Source organism: Rutilus rutilus (genome assembly GCF_951802725.1).
Source record: "Rutilus rutilus genome assembly, chromosome: 2".
Taxonomy (NCBI): Eukaryota; Metazoa; Chordata; class Actinopteri; order Cypriniformes; family Leuciscidae; genus Rutilus; species Rutilus rutilus.
In genome coordinates, this window is record NC_140210.1 from 40,199,644 (window position 1) to 40,209,903 (window position 10,260).

The window sequence follows — 10,260 nt, forward strand, 5'->3', positions numbered from 1 at the left end:
TAATTGTATTTACTAAAAAGACTATGCAGGAAAAACACTGGTTTGGAGGACGTGTTTGCATTGGCATATATATCACAAAATGTTGTTTACACTGTGTGGCTTGTGCAAACAAACATTCACAAGAGGTTTCAGATAAATTTGACAGGCAAAACCGACAGGGCAAAAGTCTCAAGCTTTAGTTCTTCTACAACATCTTAAAGAAAACATCCAACTATCATTTTGTGTCATTAACTCATTTTTTAACTAATTTAAAGGATTTAAAAAGACAGTTTGTTTCCTGTATACAATTGGAGGGAAAAAACAATTACAAATTATAATACAATTACACACGTTATGCAAATAATTAACAGACTATTTTCTTAAAAAACAAATATAAATAATATAGTCAATGAATATAGAAATACATATTTTTATGTAACTGTAAAAACCCTTTGTCCATTATAGTTGCTGTATACTAAAAGATTTTCCTGAAATATTCTCTAGTCTAAACAAATGAAATTTGACATGAATTGTGTGTTATCATAATCAGTATTTTAGTCAAAATGATGGTGGTCCACTTCTGTTTCTGCTACAAATCTGTTGCATCATGTCTGCAAAATGTAACATCCAAAACGTTTATTTAATGCTAGTTATTGTGACAGTAAATTGGCCAATGCCACCTAACTAAAAAGTGCTTTTGTCATCGTGTGTGAGCCACACTGGTCAAAATGTTTTTTTGTTTTCACCATGGAAATATTTGTTGTATTCAAATGTCATGTTTTTTCCACTTTTTTGTTGACACAGACACTTTTGCATACATGTTCCAGAACATGCAATTTGCTTCAATTAATGAGAAATTCAATTCTGATGTGAATAAGAAACAAATTGTTGTTAAGAAATCTAAGCTTATTGTTTTGAGGCGGTGAAAAATCAAATTGGAGAATTGAGTCAAAGTAATTAAGAAACACTGCAATAAGATAAATATAATGAAATAGTATTTACAACAACATGTCTTTTTATTTTATTTAAGCATTTAAATATGTTTGAAGAACCACCAAATAACAGGACATATAATAAGGTTATGAGGTGACATACCAGAATACATGCATCAATGCATCATATTATATATGATAATAAAAATTACAAAATGCCTTAGTTCAGTTATTCCCACATCTGTAACACACGAACAATGAAAGGTCATTTAAAAATATATATAAAAACAGTATCTTATACTGCATTTCTGACATCTATACTGTTTATTTACAATTACTGTATTTACAGGTTTTAGATAAATATTTAAATCGACTGAGCTGTGTTACATCTATATTTCAAACTTGTGGCTGAAAGAAGTTCAGGGTGAGAATCACATAGTTCATGTAACATTTTAAAAACAGATTTTACTTTCACTTTACATGTTTTACTTGGTTTTGTATATTTTGAGGAACCTTGGAGGTTTGGAACATCGATGGATGTTCATTCTCGTCCAAAAACCTCACAAAAGTGGATTGCATGTACTAGCTTGTTGCGAAGTGTGTTGATACTGCTGTATTTTGGAAGAATTAATCTGTCAAAACAGGTCTGGGCCTCTGGCAAACGTTGGTCTGGATCAGGACCGTCTGACTGACAAATCTTCAGAGAACGCTTTGAGAAACCTTCCACAGGTACACGGTCCGATCCATACAAGAACACTGAAGAAAAATAGGTAGAGAGAGGATGTGAGGGAATAAAAATAACAATTCTTAAATGCCCATATGATGTTGTAGATGCGTCAAAATAAATAAATAAATAAATTCATGTTTAAGCTTACTCAGAAACCTCTTCTTGTTCTCTTCAGAGAACTCAAAGAAAACAGTCCAGAAGTTCTTGATAAGCTCATCAGAGGCAGAACATCTTTCATAGGAAGCAGACTGAAGACAGAGCAGATAAAGTCTTAAATACTTGTTAAATTCTTGTTACACATTTGCAAGTTCTGCTAATACATTTACCTGGTGAAGCTCCTGCCATTCATATTTAGGGGAGCCGTGGAGAAGCTCCTGCAGTTCTTCAGGGTGGAACATGCTCCAGACAGCGAGCGGGCAGCCCTCAGAGAAACCTCTTGAAAAATGCTTGAACTGATTCTTCACAGACTTGTTGAAAACAAAGTCCACATACAAATCCACGTACTTCTGTCTGCAAAAAAAATCAAGACAAGCTTGATAGATAGATAGATAGATAGATAGATAGATAGATAGATAGATAGATAGATAGATAGATAGATAGATAGATAGATAGATAGATAGATAGATAGATGTTAAAAAGTGCGAGGGAAGGATGAGGTTAGTTAAGCAAGTGATACACTACCTATTAACTTTGGTCACTGGAATTTGACCTCCGTTTGGAATGAGCTCTTGCCCTTTGGCCTGAAAGAGGTAAATGGCTCATGTAAGCATTTAAACAACAGCTGTGTACACTTTTATACAAGTGAATATAGACTGTATTACTGTGAAATCCAAAAAGAGTATATCCACGACGTCCTCATCTTCCTCGAGAAGGCTTTTCAGACTTCTAATGTGGGATTCATAAAATACAATTAAACCATGATCAGCTCTGTAAAAGCACTGGGAAACTTACGATGTGTAAAATCGAATGGTTTACCTGGCCTCCACAGGGGACAGTTCCTCCAGATCATTCAGAGTGGGACTCAGCTGGAGGAGTTTCTTGAACAAGGCCAGTGGGAAGTCAATGTTCACGTAATGATGGTTGTACAGCGCCATTCCACAGATAACGCCAAGATAGTAAAAATCCTTATTACACTGCGTGCGCTGAAAAGACACAAGCATCGTAGCACATATGAGATATATGGCCACATAAGAAGCCTAGGAATAAGGAGTGTTTGGTGTAGAGCTTACATCAGGATTGAACCAAACCAAAGAATTCTCATGGACCTCCAGCACCTTTTTCTCCCATTTGAGAAGAGACTTGGAAAGGAGGGAGAAGAATTCTGCTGATAAGCCACTCCCATCTATTCCATTCTCCCCGATGAACACCACCTGTACAGGAGACGTTTTCATCAGTGTAAAGGTAAAATGCAATATCAGACATTTCAGCTCTGATTTCAATTCTGTAATTCTTTTACCTTGAATAGATTTAAAAATGAGTGTTTTTTTTGTCTGAGATACTTTAGCGTGTCTGTCAACAGTGAGTCCCTGTTTACACGCAACATGTTGCCATTCAACATGAACATCTCTTGGTCAGGTAAGTTCCCTATGCAGTCAATCTGCAAGCACTAAGAAGAGTGAAATTATGTTAGCTTTAAAAGGGGAATCCACCTAAAATTGTAAAATTCTGTCATCATTTACTCACACTTGTGTCATTCCAAACCTGTATGACTTTCTTTTTTTCTGCAGAACACAAGCCTATTCTGAATAATGCTGGTAACCAAACAGTTTTGATGCCCATATACCTTCATTGTGTGGTCCAAAAAAAGACATCTCCACAAACAGCATTACCAGCTTCACTTATTACTAACCGGATTGACTTTATTTCTGTCAGACATCCACAGAAGTTCTTATTGAGAACAGAGGTCTAGATGTTGATGAATAATTGTTTCATTTGACGTTACCATTATGATGATCAGCGTTTACTTTAGTTGGGCTCTTGACCCTTGACGCTTGTTAAAGGGGTCATCGGATGCAAAATTCACTTTTATATGGTGTTTGCATATAAATGTGTCTTTGTAGTGTGCGGACACAACCACCCTACAATGAAAAAAATCCATTCACTCCCTTTTTTTTTATCCTCAAAAAGTCTAAACACTCTCAATAATCAAGCCGTTTGGATTTTCTGAGCAATATGATGTCATATTGCTCATGCTCCGCCCACAACCACTGACGGACTGTCCCATATTAGCATATTTCTGCCCACAGTCATTTGTATACTGTCTGCCAAGGCAGCACTTTACGTGTCTTGTGTCGACACCCCCCCCCCCCCCCTGGAAGAGAGGGGTGGGGTGAGCAGTTGCTCATTATCATTTAAAGAGACATGCACCGAAACGGGTCGCTGTGAACAGAGCTGTTTTTGAGGAGGTAAAAGGCTGTTGTTTTACACAACCATTGAGGAATTTTAACCAAAGTATGTTACAAACTTTACATGAAGACCCTAAAGAATCATACCAACTTGTGGAAAATGGGCATCCGATGACCCCTTTAAGTAACTTTTTTTCCTGCCATTGCAGGTGTTTCAGAAAACATTTCTGCACTGATAAAGCAGATCAACATGGCTGCTGCAATGGTCAAGTGACTCCCTTAAAGTGTTTTAATCAACTGCTTTTTCTGTAGTTTTGCTTATTTTTAGAATTGAAACAGTTTTTTGAGCATTAAATAATAAAGCCAACCGATTTGATAAACAGCATTTGTAACACTGAAGTGATTTGTGTAAGATTATCCAAAATTGTGTGAAAGCTAAGATGTTGACACACACTTAGACATCAACACTCATCATACAAACCTCAACAATGGTGACAATCAAAAAATATTTCAGCTGCATAATTTATTCATGCCGCAATGCATGCTGGGAGCCATGAATATGCAAAATGAAACAAACATTCATCAACATCTAAACCTCTGTTAGTTCTCAATGAGAACTTCTGTAGACGTCTGGCAGAAATAGAGTCAATCCGGTTAGTAATAAGTGAAGCTGGTAATGCTGTTTGTGGATTTGTTTAATCCTCCTCTGCTGAGATCTTGAGAGATTTAGGGCCCTATTTTAACGATCTGAAACGCAAGTATCAAACGTGAAACGCAAGTAACTTTGTGGGCGGATCTCGGCGCAAATCTAAAATGGGTTGGTCTGAAGTAGTGCAATAGTCAATGAACGTGAAATAAACCAATCAGAGCGTCATCTCACATTTCCTTTAAAAGCCGGCGCGTTTGTGCCATGGCGGATTGCTATTATAACGGCGGATTTGCCAGGCGAGCGCCAGGAGCGGTTCACAGCCGAGGATACCGACGTTCTCGTCAGGGCCGTAAAAGACAGAGAGGTGACATTGTATGGGGATTGAGAAACCCACCCAAATTAGCTTCGGTTAAACAGGCATATAATAATCTGGGTAAATGTGTAAGATAGATTTATGCCTATTTTTTCACATCTTCATGGACACCACAATGATTTCCCTTGTGTAGAATATTTTTCCTTGTAATTATGTATGGTTTGCAAAAATGGGAACTGCTGCATCTGTGTGTAGATGAGAGAAGCAAAGTGTATGTGCGTTATGCACACGCTACATTATGGCCAAGCATGCGCCCTTAAAATAGCATCTGAATAACGTGCCACTGACTTTAGACTAGGTTTTTCCTGGTCTGTGGCAGAATTGTTTTCTGGAACTGCAGGGAACGTTTGCGCCGGAACACGCCTCCTCTTTTCGCTGAACCGCCCCAGGGAGAGCAAGTTCATTCCCTAATATACCGACGTGCGTCTGTGGAGGGAAAAGTCCGCTGTGCGACTATACAAAATAGTCAATTGCGCTGGGTGCAAGATAGGCCCCTTAATATTTTATCTTCAGTTGATTTCATCTAAGGCTGTGACTGAAGAAAATAGTTGTTTGTGTTCTTATTTCTCTTGAAATGATTGAAAGAATGTTTCAGCAAACTCATTCTAACATTCAAATAACATTCTATTAACATTCAGGAAACTGGACATTTTTATATTCTTGGAATGTTACAAATCAACGTTCCTGTTGAATTTGAATCAAAATTAAGTTGAAAGAACGTGTGAGGAACATCATACCTTCTAAAACACGTTCCTCAAACGCCAAGAAAACTGGAAATTTTTTACATTCCAAGAACCAACACTGAATATTTGGAGAACGTTTACAGGTCTACACGGGGTCTAAAACGTTTTGAGCTTGTCCACTTTCGACCACTTCCAGAGTTGACCACGCATTCGACCGGATTGCTTTCATATTGAAGATGCTCACGTGGTTGAAAGCGTTCGAACAGCAACAAGGCCCTGTTTACACCTGGTATTAAGATGTGTTTTGATCAATTGAATCGCAAGACGAGGGAGGCACATTCCCGTTTACACCTGGTGTTTTAATCCGTCTCTTGTGTCCTCTTTCAACCACTTCTGTCCTGATTTCTTCGAGGGGAGGGTAATTTTTTTTTTTATCGTAATACCAGGTGTAAACAGTGCCTAAGACAGTACTTTTTTGTCCCACATAAAAAAAAGAATATCATACAGGTTTGAGGGTAACTGTTGCTTAAAAAATAATTATTTTGCATAACTCTGACTTACACCAAACATTGTCCGTTTAGATACGGTGTCAGCTGCAAAAGGGAACTTGACCAATACATCAATAATTCCCTGAAAGAAAAATCCATGGAAGTACTTTAAGATTTGTTAGTTATTGAACACAGAACATTAAAAATGTCATTCAAATCTCATTGAAATATTCGTTTGTATCATGACAGAAGACTTCAATACTCACAAAGTAGTAATCTTTCAATTTCACCATGTCATGTAAATCTTCTTCTGTGAAACAAAAGCTAAAAATCTTCTCACACAGGCCTGCCATGGTGGCTCGCAGCTATTGATGTAAAGAAAAAGAGAAATTTCTGGTATTTTGGTTTGTTGTCCAAAAATATCTTTTTTTTTTATCTATTGCTTTGGTTCTCACCGTATTTAAAAGATCGTTGATCTCATGAATGATGAAATCACTGTTTGTGATGTCATTGTGGGTAGTGCAACAGACCTTCACAACAGAGACAGTTAAGTATAAACAACTATTATACAATGACAAGGTTACATTTCATCTTGAGATCAAATGTTTAACAAAGGCACCTTATAGAGCATCTGAAGGATCTGCAAAAAGTTCTGCAGGCGTCTAGTAAAGTCATGCTCAGTTTCACCGCGAGAAATCTGGCCAATCAGCTCAGCACATTCTTTCTGAAACAACTTCACCAAGCCTTTGAGCCAATCGTTGGGGAGTTTGGACCAGTACGTCACTGAGAATATACCATACAAATACTTAGACAAATACAACAAGGCCAAAAAAACACAAAGGTTGAAATGTCCTCCAGCTTTACCTAACACTTTGCGAGCATCTAGATTCAACTGAAGGATTTTGGAGGCCAGTTCTCCAGTAAGTTCAGTTCTTTGTTTCTGGAGTCCTGCGATGAGCTCAGGGAGGAGAAGGTAAAGTCTCAGAGCTTCCACACCAGCTGGATTTGGATTCAGAGACGGCAGCAGTTTACTGTGAACCACTTTCACAACCTGAGGGCCAAAAACCATGAACTGCATCTCACGCGTGCAGTTTAAAATGTAATGAACATTTTTTATAAACATTGGATTCATCATTACCTCTGATATCAACCCTTTATTCTCTAATAACTTTGCAAAGGATGTTTTAACCAGATCAAAATCCAATCCACAATGCTCCACAGAAGTCTGATAATGTTCATCACAACTACAAAGACAGAATATTACATAAAATCTGTGATGGAAGGAGTGATTTTAGGCACAGAAATGACTAGATAAGACTACCTAATTTTACCTTGTTTTGAGGAAACTTCCATTCAGAGAAGCAGCAGAGGAGAACACTGTGTTTATTTCCCTGTAAACAACAAAACAATACTTTGTATTCCATTTACATGCACTAATGCTCAATTATATTATTAGGCCACAACATATTTAAATTAAAAAGTAAGAATCCTAAGATTCACATAATAAATTGTGTACACATTATATAAAATCAATACTATCTGATTTTTCTGCTATTTAATATTAAGTTTTAAAAGAAGGACAAATGCATTAAGGTCACGACACACACCACATGTTTTTTCACAATATTTTAAGAGCGCACACAAATTCTGCACACTGGATTTTTTTTTTGAGCAATATCATGAGAAATCATATGAACAGAAGCTAAGGCAAACACTCACTTCTTTATTGTTGGCCATGTATCACTTCTAGACACCCATCGGTCAATCATTCTGTCATTTAATGTCAAAACCCCTTGGTCACTGGATTCTGGCTTACTTTCAAGCTCCTAAAAAGTACAGAAAAGTAAAATATAAGTAATCACAGTGCAGCAATAATTTTATATTTATGAATGAAAACTGCCTGTCTTACTTTGAAAAACAAGGCAAAGGAATGATTCTCCCCAGCGATGAGTTTTTCAAATGTATATTCATGATCACATTCTGTGTGCAACAAACATTTTGTTTACAGTTCAGAGCAATTTAACTCATTAATGAGTAAAACAATATTTATAACAAAATAACCTACAATTAAAAGATCATTTTTTTATCTACCATTTGACAGATCCACAGGGAAAGGCACAGACTGCTTGATCATTTCATCATTTCCCAGCTTCCCTTGCATCCCACATCCAAATGAATAGATCAGCTTTGACGATTCGACTGATACGAGTGTGTGACGTCTTTATTCAAGAAGAGAATGATTTACTGAACTGAACCATACAAAAACTTTAAAAGGAATTATCATTATGTGCTGCATGAGAGATAAAGAAGGTTCAGTTAGCATAAATAATTCTGCAATACTGCATTGAAACACTGATTGCTTATGAAAAGTCTAGTTTACCTCCCACATGTGACCTGTGACACTTTAGATCCCCAAAGTTCAGCAACCACCCGCGGATGATGTTCGTCTTCAAATGAGTTGTGCCCAAGCTGGCCAAAACCTCCTGATCCAAATGTGAATACTGTGCCGCCCTGAAACACAAACTATTAATTACATTTTCTGTCAAGCTTGTTGAATCCTCTTATCTAATATCAAGAACATAAATAGGCTGCTATAACATATTACGAGCGACCTTTGATAGAGTGGCAGTGTGTTCCCCTCCACATGAGATGGACACAGTTTTCTTTCGGTTCAGACTATTTACAACTGTTGGGACGTGTCTGTCTGTGGTGGGAAAAAAAATGTAAATTCATCACTTGTGCTTTAATGTACATTTGACACAGTATTGCACAAATGCAGTGCATTTATATATGTTTTTATATGACTGGCTTAGTTACATGATGAAACATTCAGACCTGTAGTGTCTCCGAGGCCCAGCTGTCCTGCCGAGTTCTTTCCCCATCCGAACACGACTCCAGAGAGAGACAACACAAAGCTGTGGTCTCCTCCAGCGCTGATCTGAGCCAGTGGGATCCCACACAGACTCTTCACAGGTTGAGCTGACAGAGAGCTGGGCTGTTCTTTCTCCAAACCCAGCTGACCGTGAGTGTTATCACCCCATACGAACAGCTGACCATCTGAAAGACCAACAACAGCTCTGTATATCCACTCTTAAATGCCAATCAATTCATGTCAATCGAAGTCAAAAGATTAAAAACAAAAAACATCAACTGTTGAAAATTTTCATTTTCACTGAATGAAATGGTTGTGAATACCGTTGGTTAGTGCCATTGAATGCTGGTCTCCACACGCGATCTGAATCACCTGCCTGTTTTCCAGACCTTTAAGAGGACTGCAGAGAAAAGACAATCTGTCAGATATATTTGTTGTTACTAGTATCATTCATGGTAATTTATACTGGTTTGCCTACATAAACATACCGGCTCACAGTAGTCGTCCCTGCATCAGATTTGTCCATAATGTGAACCGGATGAAAGCTTAGCCGACTGAACTAACGTTAACGTACTCTCGCATTAAACGGAAAGCCAACACGCGCTGGTTTCAGCCTAAACGAAACCTGTTCGATTTCCCACTAAAGTGAAACTGTTTGGGAATCATGTTTTCAACTGAGTGATTAGCTCAATGGACAACAAAGAAAACATAATAGTTGAGGGATGAGGAAAGTTCATTGGAAAACGAAACAAAAACTTAAAGGGATATTTAAACCAAAAAATAATATTCTGTGTTTTTTTCTCTCGTGTTGTCCGAAAGCAGTATAACTTCATTTCTTCCACGGAGGCACAAAATAAGGTGTTTGACAAAATATAATAGACTAAAAAGTCAACATTCAATCTATTTCCATGTAACGAAAATGAATGGTGACGAATCGATTCTGTACGACATCATAGATCTCCTACATCAAGATCTACATGTCGATACATATATATTTAACACATAAACACGATAGGTCTGTCTGTGTGCGATCAAGTTGAGGTAAACATATTGGCGGTGTGTGAATAATTTAAAAACAGTTAGCTCTTTTACATAATTCCGAGTAACAGAGTGCCAAACTACTCTTTCTCCTAAATCATTGGTTTAGATCCATGTCAATCACAGAAATCTGGCCAATCAACTGATTGAACCCCACCGACGAAACGGAGGGAT

The 10,260-nt window shown here is 37.5% G+C and overlaps 1 protein-coding gene across 1 annotated transcript; it reads right to left on the bottom strand.

The window, feature by feature from the left end:
- Positions 1 to 971: 971 nt before the first annotated feature.
- On the bottom strand, positions 972 to 10,110 carry LOC311286198 (putative E3 ubiquitin-protein ligase HERC4). The gene is made up of 23 exons (XM_084402308.1): positions 9,537 to 10,110; positions 9,372 to 9,448; positions 9,012 to 9,233; positions 8,789 to 8,880; positions 8,557 to 8,687; positions 8,268 to 8,395; positions 8,086 to 8,156; positions 7,896 to 8,002; positions 7,508 to 7,567; positions 7,315 to 7,420; positions 7,041 to 7,227; positions 6,796 to 6,959; positions 6,632 to 6,706; positions 6,443 to 6,541; positions 6,250 to 6,318; positions 3,095 to 3,244; positions 2,868 to 3,008; positions 2,614 to 2,780; positions 2,460 to 2,523; positions 2,320 to 2,378; positions 1,965 to 2,148; positions 1,787 to 1,886; positions 972 to 1,667 (listed from the first exon to the last, which is right to left on the bottom strand). Exons 1-23 carry the CDS (start codon positions 9,572 to 9,574, stop codon positions 1,453 to 1,455), a joined length of 2,706 nt encoding a protein of 901 aa, XP_084258434.1. The 5' UTR covers positions 9,575 to 10,110; the 3' UTR covers positions 972 to 1,452.
- Positions 10,111 to 10,260: the final 150 nt, after the last annotated feature.

Bases quoted from the DNA above. Each gene is read 5' to 3' on its own strand.
- LOC311286198 (XM_084402308.1), bottom strand. From the start codon at position 9,574: ATGGACAAATCTGATGCAGGGACGACTACTGTGAGCCG. The intron at 6,707-6,795 runs GTGCCTTTGTTA...TCTGTTGTGAAG, and splicing joins TCCTTCAGATGCTCTATAAG to GTCTGTTGCACTACCCACAA. The intron at 6,319-6,442 runs GTGAGTATTGAA...TTTTTCTTTCAG, and splicing joins AATTGAAAGATTACTACTTT to GGAATTATTGATGTATTGGT.